General features: G+C 42.0%; 1 protein-coding gene across 3 annotated transcripts in view; it reads left to right on the forward strand.

The window, feature by feature from the left end:
- Positions 1-20,188, forward strand: part of LOC121282947 (rhomboid domain-containing protein 2-like) — a 58,727-nt gene extending 38,539 nt beyond the window's left edge. For 2 of the 3 annotated variants that reach the window (XM_041196782.1, XM_041196783.1), the window contains exon 4: positions 19,430-20,188. In XM_041196782.1, the coding sequence (XP_041052716.1) occupies positions 19,430-19,892 (463 nt within the window). In that variant the 3' untranslated portion in view covers positions 19,893-20,188. Of the gene's footprint in view, positions 1-17,144; positions 17,231-19,429 lie in introns of all 3 variants that reach the window. The other variant, XR_005944149.1, reaches the window with a different exon arrangement.
- Positions 20,189-20,927: the final 739 nt, after the last annotated feature.

Here is a 20,927-nt window from a genome sequence, read left to right on the forward strand (position 1 = left end):
ATCCTCTCCAAATTAGCCCTTGCTTCCTAATTTTCATTGGGTTGATTTCAAAAGCTTGACTTGTCTGTAAATCTTTCAATGACCATATGTCCCTCTATCTCCTCAATGTTCTCCAGCCCTTTCACATAGCTGGCATTCATTAATGGCCAGGCCAGCACCGGTCTCTCTACTAAGTTTGAAAATTCTCCCTCCAGACTTCTCTGCTTTGCTTCATTTCTCTTTATCTTCAGAATGAATGATGCTGAAAATCTGAAACAAAGATGAAAAACACTGGAGACATTCAAGCAACAATTGTTGGGGGAACATTAATCAGTTATTGTTTCAGGTATAAAAGTACAATTTATGCCTGAAACATCTAACAATTTGTGTTCTCTCCACAGATGCTGCATGGCCCAAGGACAATCTCCAATGTTTTTATTGTTGTTGCTATTCCTTAAAACTTACCTCGTTGACCTTTTAATCGCTCCTGCCCCAATTGCTGCTTAGGATCTGGTTTTTCCCACTTGTGAAATGCTTGGGATGCTTGTACTGTGGATGGGGTGGGGATGATGGTGGTAGTGGTGGTGGGGGGATGGTGTGGTTGCAAATCAGTGGGTGGCAGTTAAATTTACCCAGTAACAAAAGAAATAACTAGTATCAAGCTTTTCCTGTTGGCTGAAATAAACAACATAACCATATTGATTCACTAAATGTAGAGGCCACTGAAAAACAGCTTTTGAAAGTTAGAATTTCAGTCAATCACATTCATTTTCTTTTTTCAAAGTTGTCCTTTCCTATCTCACAAGAGTGGCTACACTTCTAAAATATCGTAAAGCACTTTGGGCTATCCTGAAGTCATGAAGTTTGTTCTTTCTGATGCAGCTTAATGTGTGGAGGTATAAAAGTAAGGTGAACTGGCATCATTAAACTTACCTACATAATTTTCCATTCCCACACCACCACCTCTTCCCCTGAAGCCTTTTTGTGCCCAGGAGCTTTCCTGTAGCTTCCTTCCTTCACCTGACCTTTCCACCAGTTTCCTTTACATTTTGGGCTAATTGCATGAGTGGGCTCAGACCCTTATACTCTGCCTATCTTCTTTTGCCTTTTCACGGTTTGCCTGTTACCTCCCCAAACTGCCCAATCTTCTTCTTCTCTCCCAGCTGCCCAATGTCAAACTGTTGCTCGCCCACATGAGATGAAACCTTCAACTCCCAAGAACCAATCTATCTCCTACTTCATTGTTCCTCTCCTGCTGCAGCACTGGTTGCACCTGCTTCTTGGCCCTTCTCCATTTCAGCCCTTTCAGACCTTCCCCTTTGTCTCCCACATCTTCTGTTCTTTGCAGCCCATTGACTTCATGGTTGGCACTGTATGTCTATGATAGCAGAAACAAGTGGGAGATATTGTAAAGGTTATTTCCATGACAAGTCACTTTGGTACTTCAGAGATTTTTGTATAGGTTTAATGTGGAACTGTCAGGATCTTCTTTACATTGGAAGACACCTGGATGCACAGTCAATTATATTGCCCTAGCAGAGTTCCCGTAGGAGTGAATTGTTTTTCTTTTATTCATTTGTGGAATGGGGGTTTCAAGGCCAGCATTTATTGCCCTTGAGAAGGTAGTTGGCGAGTTGCTGCCTTAAAGCACTGCAGTCCATGTGGTATAGATATACCAATAGTGGCATTAGGAAGAGAGTTTCAGGACTTTCACCAATATATTTCCAAGTCAGGATGCTTTATGACTTGGAGGGGCTTAGATCAATGCTGGGTAGCCAGTCCAGTTTTATTGTCCAAATTGTTAGAAGTTTGATATATCTATGTGGCTTGTTAGGTCATTTCAAAGGACAGGTAAAAGTCAACCACATTGCTGTGGTTAAGCCAGACTAGCTTAGGATGGCAGATTTCCTTCCCCAAATGGTATTTGCGAATAACAATTTATTTACAACAATCTGGTGGTTTCATGGTCACCACTCCTGATACGGGCTTTTTTAATACCACAGTTATTTAATTAATTGGATTTAAATTCCCAAGCTGCCCTGATGGAGATTTGAGCTCATGCCTTCACAGCTTTAGCCCAGGCCCTTGGATTACTATATCAATAACAAATATTACTGTGCAACTGTTCCCAACAACAGGAATCTACCTCCACTTGCCTTAGCCTTACATATCCATACAAATGTATCTGAATAGTTATTTAGTGCCGGATTCCAATAATGTTTCGGTTTGTTGTTATTATACACGTTGTGTTGCAAATTATGACGCTCCTATTATTCGGCTGCATCTGACTAACACCAGATGGAAACCACAAGTATGTACTAAATAGTAAGGATTCATTCTGTTGGATGGAGCTTGGGTTTGTGCCCCTTCGTTTCCCAGATGAGAACCTATAAATCTCAGTTCATGCTGTAGTAAGATGGGGCCAAATGATGCTCAATCATTTTTTTCAGTGGGAGGAGGGAACTTTGAAGGAGTGGTCACTGAGCTGTTCATGTGCACAGTCTTGTGAGTTAATATGAGCAGGAAGCCTCAACTCTTAAATGGATGTATGTTCTGTAGAGGAACATCAAAAGGAAAGAGGAGCTTAATTTTGTATGTAGGTAGATGTAGATACATTCATGCACAGAGAGAGAGGGAATTAGATGTCTCATGACATTTCACAGAAGAAGGTCAAGACCAAGTGGCCATCAAGTTGAGGGATACTTGAACCAGCCTCAATTCAGTGATAGAGTGTTGACAAGATATTCAACTGCAGGGGCTTCAGAGCAGAATCCACTTGTGTCCTCATGAGACATCCAAGTGGCTGCAATTTCAGCAAGGGTGGCAATCCTCCCAGTTTTACTTGTTTGTTTATTCCAAGTTCATTCTGTGGTGAATGCCTTGCATCTTTTGAATTAATTTAAAGTTGTTTGGTTATTCCTGATCTCCTTGTTGGGTTACTGCTCTAGACTGTGCTGTTGGTCGAGTTTAATTTTTTTTGTTCTTCCTTTACACACTCTTAAATTGACCTTTTAAAATATGCCTCTATTGTTTTATTTTCAAGTGCCACCTCCCGCATAGATTCCCTAGGACCTTCTGCATAGTCCAAGTTCATTCTTCTAAAATCCTGCAAATCTGTATTGTTCTTGGCTTTGGATTTAATTACTGTATCAAATCCAAGTATAAAAATTGAAGCTAAGTAGAAGCAGAGCTCTTAACTAAAAGAAAAACTTAGATCTCCAAACCTACATCAATATAATGAAAAATGCAAGTAATAAAAAGGGCACCAGGAGAACGTTAAGCTCCTGGCAAACCTTTTGTAAATGTAGTCATTGGCAATTAATGTTTTGCCTGAAAGTAATGGTCCAATGCACAAGTTTTGTACTGTGAAGAAAAAATGCTGCATCCAAAGTATAAGCAGAACAGGCACGCAGTTGGCATGGTACCAGTGTGTATCTTATTTATTTTCATTGCATGCTGTTCTGGGGATAATTGGGAGGTAAACTGATACCTGAAGTAACATGTGAAGACCCTTGCAGACAACCTTGTCCATGGTGTCTATGCTGTCAGTCTCTGCGAAAAGGGTAAAGTTAGAGACAGTTTACACTCTGCAGAGCAATTTAAATTCATTATTGTAGAAGTTTGCAGGACAGAGAAGCAAGTGCAGGCAAATTAATTGTGCAATGTCCTGTGATTGTGAGCAACATTTTGGGAACATGAGTTAAAATGGGGTACTTTAAAACATTTAATGATATAGTGAGATGCTATTTATCTGAACTGCTGAGGAAACACTCCTGTTTGGATAACTATATAAAGCAGACAATTGATCTATTCAGCATGATGCTGGATTAAATTATATTAATTCAACACAAAATCTGGCATGCAGTGTGAACACCCGTGTACACAGGTTGTGGTTTGATAACTGGGTGCTTTAAACAAGTGATGTTTGAATAAAGAGGCTCCCACTATCCTGTGAAACAGACCTACTGGAGTCTTGGTAAATACATTTGCAAATAAAAAAAGTGAAGCAGAAAGAGCAGAAGTTTGAAAATATAATTGTTTATCAGTTGGTGAAACTAGTACAAGGCTCACTTGATCCCACTTGAGCTAAAATGCTAACTTACATGCAAAATCAGTGAGGCAGCTTTTTGATTGTGGTTAAAAAGATCACATGAGAAGAAGCATCGGGTCCATCAAACCTGCCTTATCTGGGTATGGCGCAACAAGGTACATCATTGACCTACTCCCTGCAACTACACAATCTCTTAATCTTCTGAGAGCTGTTAAAAAAAAAACACAGCCAGTTTAGCAACTCACTGGGCTATTCCTCTGACTCCTCAAGGCAATCAAGCTAGTTTTCAGAAGACTACAGTACCAACATTCTCAATAATTGTAGTTAATTACCAATGTGTCCCTCTGTTGGAGACTTCCACTTCACTCTGGAATTATTTGAGTGCAATTTAAAGAAGTGCAGCAAATTCACATCTGCTCCGTGCCTTGAATTCTATTCCAGAGAGTGATGATTCTCAGCCAGGAGAAATACTTCCTGGCATACTACCCAACATAGCCAATGGATTTTGTATTCATGCCTTCTAGTCCTACCATCCCAATCCATCTCCAATAACTTATCCAGCTGGACAGAGTCCAATCCTTTCATAATTTAAACACCTTAATCATATGCTCTTTAAGCATGATTAATATTTAAATATAGGGGCCTCTATTCATAATTACATCAGGTATCATTCTTGTCATGAAGGTCTTGTGGTGTACTAGGTAGCTTCCCTGCCTCCAAGCCAGAAGTTCTGATTCGAGCCCTACCCCAGGACTTGATGGCCAATGAATATGTGTTCGTAATGCGGTCAAACAGGATTAGTATCAACCTGCAAATCGTTCCAACACATGTCAATGGCAGGTGGTAAGAGTGGGAGAGAATCCTGGTCAGCCATGTGATGGAAAGAGCATTGGAGCCTCTACCATCACCACCCATAGCCCCAAACTATAACATGCATGTAAAAAGTACATCTTGCCACACCAACTCAGACTCCCTGAGTGAAATTGTAAAATACCACCACCACCATCATTCTAGGCACATTTTAATGCACCTTCTCCAGATGTGATAGTGGTCCAAGAGCAGACAGACCAAAGCTTTTATGGCCTACTTATAGTGTTTCTGTTGCTCCTGCTTCAGACTTGCCCAGTGAGCTGGATGCTGGCTGACATGCAAACCCACAAATTAGTAGTTCCTGGCTACACGGCTGTAATGTGAAATGAATGACAGACACTCAAGGCCGTGCCCCTTTCCCAAACTGAAATAAATATTTCAGTTCAGACACAGCCGTCAATCAAACCTGTTACTTCAGAAGGATTCACAAGATGTTAATTCCATGAGATATTTGCTGCAGTCATCTATGATTGCAGGAACCTTATACTTTAACTAGGCAATATCAGGAATGCTAATGGATGGAATAACACTAAATATTCTGCACTCAGCAGGCATTAACATATTAAATCATTTTTTGTTTGACAGAAAGAAACTACAAATGCAGATTAATATCTTATTATTTTAGGCGTCAACCGTAGCTCAGTGTTAGCACTCTTATCTCTGAGTCGCTTGTGGGTTTAAATTCCACTCTAGAAACATGAGTATAAAATCTAGGCTGTTACTCCCAGTGTTGTGCTGGTAGTGCGCCACTGTTGGAGGTGCTGTTAAGGTGTTAAACCAAGACAAGATTCTGTCCTGTAGGGTGGACAAACAGCAGAATGGGTGCATGGATTAAAGGTGGTCACTGAGACTGGCAAAAGGTGGGAAGTGGTGTTCAACAAGGATCAGTGCTGGGATCACTGTTGTTAACAATTTACATATAAATGATTTGGACTAGAAAATCAGAAGTACAATTTCAGAATTTGTGGATGACACCCAATTGCTGGGTCTCATTAATGCAGAGGAAGGCATTAATAAACGCAGAATGAGCATGTATGAATTTTAACATAGATAATTGTGAAGTATTTTTTGTTAGGAAGAATATGGAGACTGTGTTCCCCTTGGAATCTAAGGGCCGAATTTTAACTCATTCAAAACCCACCCACTTCCCGAGTTAGTAGCAGACCCAATAACCCAGATTTCCGTCCCCAGGTTGGTCGCACAGAGTTAGAAGATTTCCCAGCTCAGCAAATCTGACCTTTAAAAAATTTCTATCCGCAGCTCGGATTTCTGGTTAGGGGTAGGGCGGGCTGAAATAGGAGTTGCGGCAGGCAGCCCCAGAATGAATGTGGAGGCTGTCAGTTGTGGAGGCAGGCTGGGCGCAAGGCTTGCCTCTGTGCCTTGGCACCATGTTCAAATAAACAAAGAAAATAATAAATCAAAAAACACCTCCAGCCCTCTCCTCTCAACCCCCAAACCCTCCCCATGCTCCATCCATGCCAACCCATGCCCTTCTACTCATCCCTTTTGTCCCTCATACTCCTTATGTCAACCCATGCCCCTCTGCCTACTCCCCATGGACCCTTATACCCTCTATGCCAACTTAGTGCTAATTCAAGCCAGCCTGTGTCATCCACACACCACCATTTGCATTTAATCCCTCCTTACCAACTCACCTAGTATTCTCGGATATGTCCTGAACAGCTTTGACACTATCTGGACAGTTTGGTACTTCCTTGACAGATTTGACAGTCTCTCGACAGCTTTGACAGTTTAACAGCCTTGACAGTTCCAATAAGGCTCCCAAAGGGTGCCTTACCTCTCCCAAAGGTGTCCTGCGACCCTGTCCAAAGAGGCACCTTACCTCCAAAGGGTACCCTAGTTATCCAAAGAATCCACCAAGTTCAGACCTCCTCTTGCCTGATCTGTTCTGTGCGCTCTGGGATTCATGCAGCTGGGGTTCAGAAATTGGAAGTCAGAAGAGGCAGCTGGTGATTTAAAAAGCCAGCTGGCTCCAAAATTCATGGAACCCGGCCTGACTCCAGTCCCACCCTTGCAAAGATGGGAAATGCTGGGTTCAGCGGCAGGATATGGAAATTTTAACCATTTTTGGGATTTTACAGGAGAGCCTCTCCCTCATGGCAAAAGCCTGGGCCTAAGCATCTAAGACAGTGGAATAGAGGGATTTGATAGTGCAGATACACAAATCATTAAAAGCAGCTATGTAAGTTAATAGGGCCATAAGAAGAACAAACAAAGCAATGGAGAGCATTTCTGGACCTAAGCAATCCCACAACCAACGGATCAGATCAAAATCTGTAGTCCTGTCACATTCAGTCCTGAATGATAGTGGACAATTAAATAACTAACGGGACAAGGAGGAGGCTCCATGAAAACCTCTGTCCTCAATTATAGCGGAGCCTAGTACATGAGTGCCTAAGACAAAACTGAAGCATTTGCAATCATCTTAGATTCCTCCTGAGATCCCTTACCACCACAGAAGTCAGTCTTCAGCCAACTTGATTCACATCAAGCAATTTCAAGAAACGGCTGAGCAGACTGGATACAGCAAAGGCGGGGGAGACAGTGACGTAGTGGTATTGTTGCTGGGGTAGTAATCCAGAGGCCCAAGCTAATGCTCTTGGGACATGGGTTCAAATCCCATCACAGCAGCTGGTAGAATTTGAATTCAGCTAGTAAATCTGGAATTGAAAGCTAGCTTTAGTGATGGTGATCATAAAACTATCATAGATTGTCGTAAAAACCCATCTGACATATTGTACATGCTGCCTGATTCATTCTTTCATTACAGAAGATGGACAGCAAAGCACTCTGTTAAGATGAGATATGACTTCAAGCCACAAACTGGTTATTTTACATAAAATGTTCTTTAGGGAAGGAAATCTTCCATCCTTACCTGGTCTGGCCTACCTGACTCCAGACTCGCAGCAATGTGGTTGACTCTTAACTGTCCTCTGAATGTAAGGTCAGTTCAAAGTGGGCAATAAATTCTGGCCTTGCAGTCTGTTCTCTCGTGCAGCAAGACCTGGGCAGCATTCAAACTTGGGCTGATAAGTTTTTTTTATTCATTCACAGGATATAGACTTTACTGGCTGGGCCGGCGTTTATTGCCCATCCCTAGTTGTCCTTGAGAAAGTGGTGGTGAGCTGCCTTCTTGAACCACCGTAGCCCATGTGGTGTAGATACACCCACAGTTCTGTTAGGAAGGGTGTTCCAGGATAAGTGCCACGTCACATTTGTGCTACACCCAGGCAATGAGCACCTCCAGCAAGAGCGATTCTAATCACCTCCCCATGATATTCAACGGCATTGCCATCTCTGAATCCCGATCAACACCTTGGTTGTCATTGACCAGAAACTGAAGTGGACCAGTCATATAAATGCTGTGGCTACAAGAGCAGGTTAGAGGCTGGGAATTTTGTGGTGAGTAACTCACTTCCTAACTCCCCAAAGCCTGTCCACCATCTACTAGGCACAAGTCAGGAGTGTGATGGAATAATCTCTACTGAGCTGGATGAGTGCTCCTCCAACTATACTGAAGAATGGGACCTTAAATTTCCCTCCAAGTCTCACACCATCCTAATTTAGGTATATGTTGCTTTCTCTTCACTTTTGCTCCGTCACAATCTTGGAACCCCCTGCCTACATTTCTGTGGGTGTACCTGCATGACGTGGATTGCAGTGGTTCAAGAAGATGGCTCACCGCCACCTTTTCCAGGGCAATAAATGCTGGCCTTACCATCAGTGACCACATACCGTGAATGATTAATCAAAAAAACGAAAGGACCTAGTACCCCCTCTGATCTGCCATATGCAGCTTTGCCAAATAGCTAGCTGAATGACAGCATGAGCTAGAAATTGGAAAAGAAAAGCCTTTCTCTGTTCCTTGGCTACTGACATATTGTACATGCTGCCTGATTCATTCTTTCATTACAGAAAATGAACAGCAAAGCACTCTGTTAAGATGAGATATGACTTCAAGCTACAAACTGGTTATTTTACATAAAATATTAGTGAACAGCCTAAGTTTTCATAATGAAAACATGATTTCCTTGCATCCCCCAGTTATGAAAAAAATTGTGAATACAGTTTGCTAACTGCAACAAAGGCTCACTTTTCAATCTAAGCTATTCAAACCTAAACTCAGAGCATAGAGGTCTACAGCACAGAAAAAGGCCCTTCGGCCCATCGAGTCTGCGCTGGGCAAACAAGTACCTAACTATTCTAATCCCATTTTCCAGCACTAAGCCCATAGCCTTGTATGCCATAGCATTGCAAGTGCACATCCAAATACTTCTTAAATGTTATGAGGGCTTCTGTCTCCAACACCCTTTCAGACAGAGAGGTCCAGATTCCCACCACCCTCTGGGTGAAAAAATTCTTCCTCACATCTCCTCTAAACCTCCTGCCCCTTACCTTAAATCTATGCCTTCTGGTTTTTGATCCCTCCATCAAGGGGAAATGTTCTTTCCTGTCTACTGTATCTATGCCCCTCATAATTTTATACAGCTCAATCATGTCCCCCCTCAATCTCCTCTGCTCCAGGAAAATAACCCCAGTCTATCCAATCTCTCCTCTTAACTAAAACTCTCCGGCCCAGGCAACATCCTGGTAAATCTCCTCTGCATTCTCTCTGGTGCAATCACATCCTTCCTATAATGCGGATTCCAGAACTGCACACAATATTCTAGCTGTGGCCTAACCAGCGTTTTATACAGTTCCAGCATAATCTCCCTGCTCTTATATTCTATGCCTCGGCTAATAAAGGCAAGTACCCCCATATGCCTTCTTAACCACCTTCTCTACCTGTCCTGCTACCTTAAGGGACTGGTGGACATGCACAGTAAGATCCCTCTGATCCTCGGTACTTCTCAGGGTCCTACCATTCGTCGTGTATTCCAGTGCCTTGTTTGCCCTGCCCAAGTGCATCACCTCACACTTATTCCGGATTAAATTCCATTTGCCACTGATCAGCCCATCGTTTATATATACCACAAACAGCAAGGGACCCAACACCAATCCTTGTGGAACCCCACTGGACATAGGCATCCAGTCATAAAAACACTCCTCGACCATCACCCTCTGCTTCCTGCCACTGAGCAAATTCTGGATCCAATTTGCCAAATTGCCTTGGATCCCATAGGCTCTTACCTTCGTTATCGGTCTCCCATGAAGGACCTTATCAAAAGCCTTGCTGAAGTCCAAGTAGACTACATCAAATGCATTTCTCTCATCTACAAACCTGGTCACCTCTTTGAAAAATTCAATCAAATTGGTCAGACATGACTTCCCTTTAACAAAACTATGCTGACTGTACTTGATTAATCCCTGACTCTCCAAGTGTAGATTAATCCTGTCCCTCAGAATTGCTTCCAATAGTTTCCCCACCACTGAGGTTAGACTGACTAGCCTGTAGTTCCCTGGTTTATCCCTTCCTCCCTTCTTGAATAATGGTACCACATTGGCTGTCCACCAGTCCTCTGGCACCTCTCCTGTGACCAGAAAGGTATTGAAAATTATTGCCAGCACCCCGGCTATCTCCTCCCTTACCTCACTCAACAGCCTGGGATACATTTCATCTGGGCCTGGAGATTTATCTACTTTTAAGCATGCCAAACCACTGAGCTGTTAGTCATAGTTACTGCCCTTTGATGTGTGGCTGTCCAGCAGTGGCTTTTGCTGAGCATTCCAGGGGCAAATAGAATGGATCCTCACGTGGCAAGGTAGCCATTTTCCCACATTAGCAGGAAATGCTTCAGATTGCACATTGCAACCTCCTTCTACCAAGTCAGACTCCAAATCACTCCCTAATGTTTAGAAAGAAACGCTATGTGCAGCCTTGGGAGTTAACCCTTTATAAGCAGAATCTAACATTATATAAATAAAAGTTCAAAAATATCCAACTCTGCCACAATAATAATATCCAAGTTGCTTTGAGCATCAGTATTTGACGTTTGGGTCTTTATTTTGATGGATTATTTTCAGATGTGATGTTGTCACAGACCAGTTGGTACCCTCTAGACACAAGGTAGAACAATGTTTGTTTAGTGGTGCTCTATTATTTTTGTCCAAATATCCCATCAAGGAAACTCTGTATGGGACCTCCCTTGTGTGCATTGGTCCTGCAGATTAACGCCACTTGCCCATTTCAGTAGAGCCTTTTTATATATATATATATATATAGGATATATAACCAACCGGTTCTCCAAAGTGTGATGGCTTCTTGCTTGAGAGAATACAACTATTCACAGAAGCCCTTTCAACAGGACACATATGTTTAACATGACAGTGATGATTTATTAGATGTTTGGTGCCTTACGACTACATGATGTGAAAACCTGTAGTTTGTTTTTTTAAATTAAATAGGTTACAGAAGGTAAAGATTGTTTCGTATTTAATTTACTCAATTAGTATAATTATATTTCAGATGAAAAACCTGAGCTGCTTGTAAGAAGGAATTTATTGCCAAGACCAAGTACTTGATTTGATTACAAAATGCCCTTTTGTGGGTCTGTGGCACTGAAGGAGCGCAGATCCTTTCTGTTTCAAATTATAGAATTTCTACATATTTCATCTCTTCACAAGTTTGATTATATGGTTTCCTATTTCTGACTTTAAAAATAATTGGCAGTAAAAAAAAAACCTGGATTTATATTATGCCTTTAATGTAGGGGAATTTTCCAAGGTACTTCAGTGGGGAATAATCAGCCAAAGAGTGACAGTGAGTAAGGAGAAACTATTAGGAATATCAGGATGGGTGACTAAACATTTAATCAAAGAAGTAGGTTTCAAGGAACATCTTTAGATTTGGGGAGGAAATTTCTGAAATTAGAGCCCAGACGGCTGAAGGCAAGGTCACTAGTGCGAGGGCAAATGAAGTGGGGGGTGCAGAACAGGCCAGATTTAGGGAAGCACAGTTCTTGGAGGATCGTAGGGCTGGAGGAGGTTACAGAGGAAAGGAAGGGTGAAGCTATAGAGTGATTTGAGTACGAAAATGAGGATTTTTAAATCCAGGCATTAGTGGACTTAGCGCAATGTAGTCCAGTGAGTTCGGATACAGGCAACAAAATTTTGGATGAACACAAGTTTATGGATAGTGGAAGATAGTAGACTGGTGAGGAGAGCATTGGAATGATGGAACATAGGAACAGGAGTAGGCCATTCGGCCTGTCAAGCCTTCTCCACAATTCAATTAGATCATGACTGATCGTCTACCTATATCACTTTCCCGCAATATCTCCATATCCGTTGATGTCATTAGTCTTCATAAATCTATCGATTTCTGTCTTGAACGTGCAAAATGAGCTTCCACAGCCCCTCTGAGGCAGAGAATTCCAAAGATTCACCAACATCTGAGTGAAGAAATCCCTCCTCATCTCGGTCTTAAATGGCTTACCCCTTATCCTGAGATTACGTACCCTGGTTTTAGATTCACTAGCCAGGGGAAAAAATCTTATCTACATCTACCCTGTCATACCCTGTAAGAATTCTGTAAGTTTCAATGAGGTCACCCGTCATTCTTCAAAACTGAAGGGAATACAAATGCAGTCTCCCCAAATTCTCCTTATAAAACAATCCCGCCATCCCAGGGACTAATCTGGGGAACGTCCATTGCAGTCTCTCTATGGTAAGTATATCCCTCCTTAGATAAGGGGACCAAAATATCCCAGGTGAGGTCTCACCAAGGCTCTATACAACTGCAGTGAGGCATCTTCACTTTTGTACTCAAATCCCCTTGCGATGAAGGCCATCATACCATTTGACTTTCTAAGTGCTTGCTGCACCTGCATGGTCATGAATAGTGATTCATGAACAAAGGACACCCAAGTCCCTTTGGAGTCTGGAGGAAACCAAAGAACAAGGAAGATAGCTTCAGCATCAGAAGGGCTGAAGCAGTGTGGAAATAGGGAAATTATGGAGATGGAATTAGGCATTCTCGGTGATAGAAAGGGTATGTTGGAAGCTGAGCTTAGTGTCAAATAGGACACCGAGTTTGGGAACAGCCTGGTTCAGACTCTTGATGGTGACCCGTGAGCGAGAGGATGAGAGAATGAAGTTTATAGTGCCAGCCAAAGACAATGGTTTTGATCTTCCCAATGGTTAATTAGAGGAATTTACAGTTTACCCAGACTGGAGTATTGGACAATCTGACAAAGAAAGCAGTGGAGGGGTTGACTGGTGGATAGGTGTCTTCAGCATACATGTGGAATCTATTATCAAGTCTTCAGATTATGTTACCGAAAGGCAAAATGCAGATAAGAAATAGGAGGGGGGCAGGGATAGATCTTTGGGGGATTCCAGAGATAATGGTTCAAGGCTGGGAAGGGAAGTCATTGCAGGAAGTTCTTTGGCTACAACCAGATAGGTAACAGTGGACATAGGTAAGGGAAAGGCATGTTGGAGAGTTATGGTAGTTTGCAAGGACTGAGGAGTCAAGGGCAAGTATTTTGAAGAGGGGGGGTGATGATGACATTTGAAAAGGAGGAGTGGGAGTGAAGTTTTGGACAGTACATGAGACGAAGGAACAATTTACAATATCAGATGGCATGGGGGCCAGGAAGGGAAGTTGGGCAGTCATCAGTCTAGTGGTAATCAGTCCAAGAGAGCAGAATAGAGCACGAGGTGGACAAGATGAGCCCTGTGATGCCATTAGAGGAGAAGGAGAGAAACTTGAGAACAGTGTAAGTCCAAGGCACACTATGGTTTTTGACCATCTTCTCTAGATGACACCCTTGATTATTTCAGGCTCACCAAACCATGGCTAATGCCTTGATTTTACTATGGACAGGGCAAGGAAGCAGGCCCCAAGTTTACCTCACTGGAATGGGGATAAAACCCCCGCACTGTTGGTGTTATTCTGAACCACATCCCAGCTGGGGTATAGTTAGGAAGCACTTTGTTGCACGGGCCATAGAAATCTGGAACTCTCTTCCTCCAAAAAGCTGTTGAGGCTAGTGCAATTGAAAATTCTGACATTCAGACTGATAGATCTTTGTTAGGTAAGGGGAATTATCAGACATGGAACCAAAGCACCAGATCAGCAACATCGAATTGAATGGCAGAACCTGCTCAGGGGGTTGAATGGTCTACTCCTGTTCTTATGTTCCTAGAAGAGGTAAATACTTAGTGGGTCAGGCAGCATCTGTGCAGAGAGACAGGGTTAAGGTCCCAGACCTTTAATCCACATTCTATTTCCACAGATTCCCCTGTCAAATATTTCCAGCATTTTCTATTTTTTATGAGGTGTATTGAGAAGTGTCCTAAATTATAACATGCACATCAGTCACCTTCTGTCATCATGGCATTACTGTGAAAATTGTGAAAAGTAGACTGATTCTATATCTCCTTGCTTATCACATTTTTTAATTTCATGTTTGGCAGATAGATTTTTTTCTGCAGATGGATCCCCATGGTAGACTTCGAGTCAGCCTGTCAGGCGTATCTTTGATTTTATTGAGTTGTTCATTTAGTTGAGGGCCCTGTGGCACATTTTCCTGTGCAGAAGAGAAGGCTGCAACATTTGCAACAATCTTCAGCCAGAAGTGCGGAGTGGATGATCCATTTCTGCCTCCTCCGGAGGTCCCCAGCATCACAGATGCCAGCCTTCAGCCAATTTGATTCACTCCACGTGATATCAAGAAACAGCTGAAGGCACTGGATACTGGATATTCTGGCAATAGTACTTTAGACTTGTGCTCCAGAACTTGCCACGCTCCTAGCCAAGCTGTTCCAGTACAGCTACAAGACTGGCATCTAGCTGGCAATGTGGAATATTGCCCAGTTATGTCCTGTACATAAAAAGCAGGACAAATTCAACCCAGCCAATTACTGCCTCCCACCCCATCAGTCTGCTCTCGATCTTTACTAAAATCATCAACAGAGCTATCAAGCAGCACTTGCTTAGCAATAACCTGCTCATTGATGCCCAGTTTGGGTTCCACCAGGGCCACTCATCTCCTAACTTCATTATAGCCTTGGTTCGAACATGGACAAAAGAGCTGAACTCCTGAGGTGAGGTGAGAGTGACTGCCCTTGACATTCAAGCCACGTTTGACTGAGTGTGGCATCAAGAAGCGCTAGCAAAAGTGGAGTCGATGGGAATCGGGCGGAAACTCTCTGCTGGTTGGAGTCATACCTAGCACAAAGGAAGATAATTGTGGTTGTTGGAGGTTAGTCATCTCAGCTCCAGGACATCATTGCAGGAGTTCCTCAGGGTAGTGTCCTCAGCCCAACCATCTTCAGCTGCTTCATCAATGACCTTCCATCCATCTTAAGGTCAGAAGCAGGGATGTTCGCTGATGATTGCACAATGTTCAGCACCACTCACAACTCCTCAGATACTGAAGAAGTCCATGTCCAAATGCAGCAAGACCTGGACAATATCCAGGCTTGAACAAGTAACACACATGCCATGACCATCTCCGACAAGGTAGAATCCAACCATTGCCCCTTGATGTTCAATGGCATTACCATCACTGAATCCCCCACTATCAGCATCCTGCGGAATACCATTGACCAGAAACTGAACTGGCCTAGCCATATAAATACTGTGGCTACAAGAGCAGGTCAGAGGGTAGAAATTGTGCAGCGAGTACTCATCTCCTGACTCCCCAAAGCCTGTCCACCATCTGCAAGGCACAAGTCAGGAGTGTGACAGAATACTCCCAACTTGCCTGGATGAGTGCAGCTCCCACAACACTCAAGAAGCTTGACACTATCCAGGATAAAGCTGCCCGCTTGATTGGCACCACATCCACAAACATTCACTCCCTCCACCACCATCACACAATGGCAGCAGTGTCTACCATCTACAAGATGCACTGCAAGAACTCACCAAGCCTCTTTAGATAGCACCTTCTAAACCCATTACCACAGCCATCTAGAAGGACAAGGACAGCAGCCATATGAGAACACCAGCACCTGGAAGCCCCCCTACAAGCCACTTCCCATCTTGACTTGGAAACATATTGCCGTTTCTTCACTGTTGCTGGGTCAAAATCCTGGAAACCCCTCTCTAACAACATTGTGGGTGCACCCACACCACATAGACTGCAGTGGTTAAAGAAGGCAGCTCACCACCACCTCCTCAAGGGCAATTAGGGATGGGCAATAAATGTTGGCCCAGCCAGCAAAGCTCACATTCCATGAATGAATTTAAAAAAGATCCACATCAACTGCAATCACAACATGGCCATTAGTCCTTCAGTTTAACAAGATTAACATAACCTCAAGTGAATAGCTTGTTGACATGCACTGTCAACAGTATGCTGTCCTAAACCCACTTGTCCATCACTCTTGTAGTTGAGATTCCATCAACAACGACAACTTATATTTATAAAGCATGTTTAAAGTAATGAAGTGTCCCAAGGCACTTCACAGGAACATTATAAAACAAAGTATGACACGAGCCATGTAAGGAGACTGCAACTCTCAGATATCATTGTCCATTTGAACCATTCAATTAGATTATGGTCTTGTTACCACTTCTTAGTTTACACCTAGAGTAATGAATACCATCAGATTTCTTCGATTACACCATTACCTTGCAATCACTAATAGATTTCAACATGCAGTGTGATCCTTTGACATGCCTATTTTTTGGATGTACAGTACCTGAAATACAGCAACTTATTGCATGGATAAAAATATTAATTCATTCTTTCCATTTAGCATTTCTTCTTCCTGTGGTGCACAGTTACTTTGCAGTTTCTGTAACATCCTAAAAGCATTCTCCTATTCTCCACTTTGCTTCCTTTTAGAATGTGTTCCAAATCAACCCCCTTTAGTTTTCTCTTCATCCCCTCAAAATCTACCTTCTGAATAGTTAAGATTCTCTATTGTGTTCCCTCTCTTCAGCGTTGCGAGCCTTACTGTGAACACAACCATTATATCATTGCTGCATCTAATTCTCTGGCTACCTGTAGTCTCTTCCAACTGCCCCCTTTTGGAGCTCAACTGCATTTTGCTGAAGCTAGGGGTTCAGGATCTAACTAATGCTTCCAACAAGGAGTGCAATTTAATAAACTTTACAGTGGGAAACCATTTCATTTTTAATTCAGAAGACTTAAATTGTTTTTATATGAAAAAATGATGAACTTAGGTAATTATATATATACTTATTTTAATAACATCCATAAAATTAAAGTGCACTTCTAAAACCTGTAGATAAATGTCTGCATTCTATCATTTTTTTTGGACTTTTTAAAATCATCTCTCCTGAACGTGTTGACTTTGTGTTCCACAGGCACAGGGTACCTTGACCAACTTGTTAATTTCCATGCGTGACTGCACGTCAACAGGCTATTCAACTGTTTACAAACATACAACATGGTGGGTAGGAAAAGACAAGCTAGTCCTTCAAGACTGCCCCACACTCATGGTGGCTGGGGCTTCGTGACTAGACACTTTATAGTCCCCAGTAGCCATGACGCTTCCTGGGAAAAGCAAAGACCCAGGGCCAAAGAGGGAAAAGAAATCTCAGAAATATTCCTCTCGGGTCCCCTCCCGGTAATCAAATCAGCCCTGGAAATTACATAGCCTGACTTCACCGGTTGGTATACACATTGGGATTTGTATAGCTTCACGCTATAAGAGTGGCCTTATCAGCAAACTTCTAAATATGGCCCTAGCCATTTGCTCACCTTGCAAGATTGACATAGAAATATGTCACATTAAAACTATCCTGATCAGATCATTGTACATTGTGTATTGCATAGACTCGCAAGTGGGCCTAAGGCTGCCACTTTCAGATCTGAAAAGTGCCTGGTCTACCTCAAATTATCCTGGAAAAGCAAAGTATCTCAAAAATGTGAACAACAGGTTAAAGAAGCCATTTCACGATGTTATGACGCAGTGGCCAAGCAAGTGGTATTTTTCCACCAATAAGATGCTGCCATCAGTCCAAAAAGATACTCACTGTCATACTTATGAGCAATGTCATCTGTGATATTCTGTGCCAATGCGATGACAGGTATGTAGGCTGTACACCCCAACAATTAGCTGATTGAAGCAAACAGCATGTTCCTTCGCTTGTTTGTAATAAGCAGAGTACAGACTGTATTCAATCAGCCTGAGCTTCCATAACCCAAAACAAAATGTCTGCTGTTAGATGTGATTCCGTTATTGGGCAGCACTTGCTGAACAATCCTAAGTGCACTAATAGCTACACTGACAACCAATTTAAGATAATCAGTCGAGCTTGTAACATGGCTCATTTATGCTTGCTAGAAGTGACATATATTCAAAGTCAAGGACCTATTCTCTGCAAACAAAAGGAATATGTTCAAGCTTTGTGCAGTTTTTGAACTACCTGAGAGCATGGAGAGCCTATAGTTCCCATTTGCCCTTTCTCCATAACAAATGCCTTGGCCAATCAGAGTTGACTTGTCAACCAATCAGCACCTTTTTCTCCTGCGGTATAAATTGTTGTCATTTGAAATTTGGCAATCTTGTGTTTGTCCTGATGAGTGCAAGATAAAAAGCTTTGGCAACATCTCTCTTTTCAGCAATACCCTATATTCATATCCTCATTGATTATATACACGTTCACTTCCTGCCTGTATTGCCAGTGATCAAAAGAACCTGCCAAATTTTCTCATGCATGACCAAGGGATGCTGCTCCATGCTGACCTCCCTGAGATCAGCTGACTTAGCACTGAACAGTGATTGGAACTGGAACATTTCTGGTTTTAAACGCCACATCCACTGATTTTCTTAATCAGTTTTTGGGTAAATTTCCCAAGATTTTATTATTTTTACAGCTGGACAGGTGTTTTTCAATTGGACTTATATTTTCACATACACATGCATGAATTTGTTGTATATTTTAATCTCACATTGCTTATGGAAGGTGGGCATTGTGGCAATAAGGTTTTATGAAAATTTTATCTGCTGGGAGCAATGGAAGTTTACATCTTGAAGCATCATCTTATCTTGTTGGTCGAGGAGATGCCTGCAAGAGGTAGCACAGGGTTAATGTTAGACATTTTATTTCAGGAAGTCATAATTGGGTTTTATTACTGTAAAATCTTGTTGATAAAGTTTTAATGCATATTGCAAAACAATAGCTTCATAACCTGGAAAGTGTCTGAAGGATTTAATTTGCATTCACTATTTGGACAATGGTTGTGTGTTTTTTGCGATGTGATTTCTGACTGTTTATCATAAGCCTTACAATGCAATTTATTTCAGTGTTTATACAATACAGAAGTTTAGAATATACTTGCCTATTTATATTTTCAGTGGGGTAGTTTTTGCCAAAAATCCCTGCACACCTATCCATATATGGGATACTTGGTACAATTGGAATGTAAAGTGTTACATCAGGAACTAGTTTCCTACAAATGAAAAATGTGCTTTTTTTTATAACTTGTTGGCATTGATCCTGGATGTTGTGATTCATGTTTTTTTCTACAACTTCACACTCTAAAACTTAACATGATGTTGGCTTGGATTTGTGGAGACAATACTTGCTGGATAAAAATATATATGACGGTTCAACATTGCACTAATTTTTTCTCTTTGTTTTAGGTGCAATCCTAAACCAGGGTCCTATCCCACTCAAACCTATTACTTTCCTCCAGCCACTGACTCCCAGTGCTACCAATATTCACAGCTTGTAAAAGAGCAGACACATTGGTTTGGACTGCATCAACAGAGTCCCAGTTATGGTGTTGAATATACTTCTAGATCTAAATATGATGTTGGACTTGGACACAGCCATGATCTCAGTTACACATCACAACATGGACACAACCATTATGTTGGACACACATTTGGACATGGGCATAGCCACGACCTTGGACACACATCTGGGCATGGGCACAGCCATGATCTTGAATCTAATCCTGGTCATGTGCATATTTGTGATCATAAACGTGATTATCAGTATACTGGAAAGATACCATTTAATTCTCCTGTGCTCCAACAGAGTTATAAGAACCCTGCTGTTACAAAGCACTTTGAAGGTTCCTGTTCTGTGGTTGTGAACTAGGTTTTAACCCTCTGGTCCTTTGCTAGCACAGGTCCCTGAACAACATAGAGGTGCCATGCCATCATCATAGAGGACACCATTCTGCCAAAGATGCCATTTTATTTTTAGATTGCTAGTTGTCAGATAATAGAAATACGAAAATTCCCAAATGCGCTTCAAGCCAATGAGACTGTAGAAAAGTGTATATTGCTTCATAGTGATTTGTATCATTGGCATCAAATTCATATGAAAGATTTGAAAACCTACAACTATGTATGTACCAAATATTGGTATAAAAAATCTTGTCACACTATCAATAGTTTCCATTTTTGTTATTTACACAATCAATTATTGTTTCCTGTTTGTACCTGTATTATAATTATCACTAATATAGTTGGCATAGATTGGAGCATTGTTTTCTGGTTGCAAAGTATCATAGAATTTTAGAGCTTGTCTTAATGCTAGCGCATTGTCCATTTCAATCTCATCTGGCAATGCCAATGGGTCAACGTTAGGACAGCTAGGATAATAGAGCAATTGAAGTATGTGAAATGGCTCATTTTATATTCAATTAATATGACTCATAGACGTTTACAGCACAGAAGGAGGCCATTCAGACCATCGTGTCCATGCTGGTCAACAAAGATCTGACTACACATCCCATTTTACAGCACTTAGCCCATAGTCCTAGAGGCTATGGCAGCACAAGTGAATATCTAAATATTTCTTAAATGTTACGAGAGTTTCTGACTCAACCACCCTTTCAGGCAGTGAGTTCCAGACTCCCACTACCCTCGAGGTGAAAAAATTTCTCCTCAACTCCCCTCTTAGCCTTCTACCTCTTACCTTATTCTATGCCCCCTGATTATTGACCCCTGTACCAATGGAAAAGTGCCTTCCTATCCACCCTATCAATGTCCCTCATAATTTTATACATGTCTATCAGGTCCCATCTCTTCCTTTGCTGCTCCAAGGAAAGCAACTCCAGCCTATCCAATCTTTCCTCATAGCTCAGACCCTCCAGCCCAGGCAGCATCCTGGTAAATCTTATCTCCA

This window comes from Carcharodon carcharias, chromosome 10 (genome assembly GCF_017639515.1).
Source record: "Carcharodon carcharias isolate sCarCar2 chromosome 10, sCarCar2.pri, whole genome shotgun sequence".
NCBI classification, from domain to species: Eukaryota; Metazoa; Chordata; class Chondrichthyes; order Lamniformes; family Lamnidae; genus Carcharodon; species Carcharodon carcharias.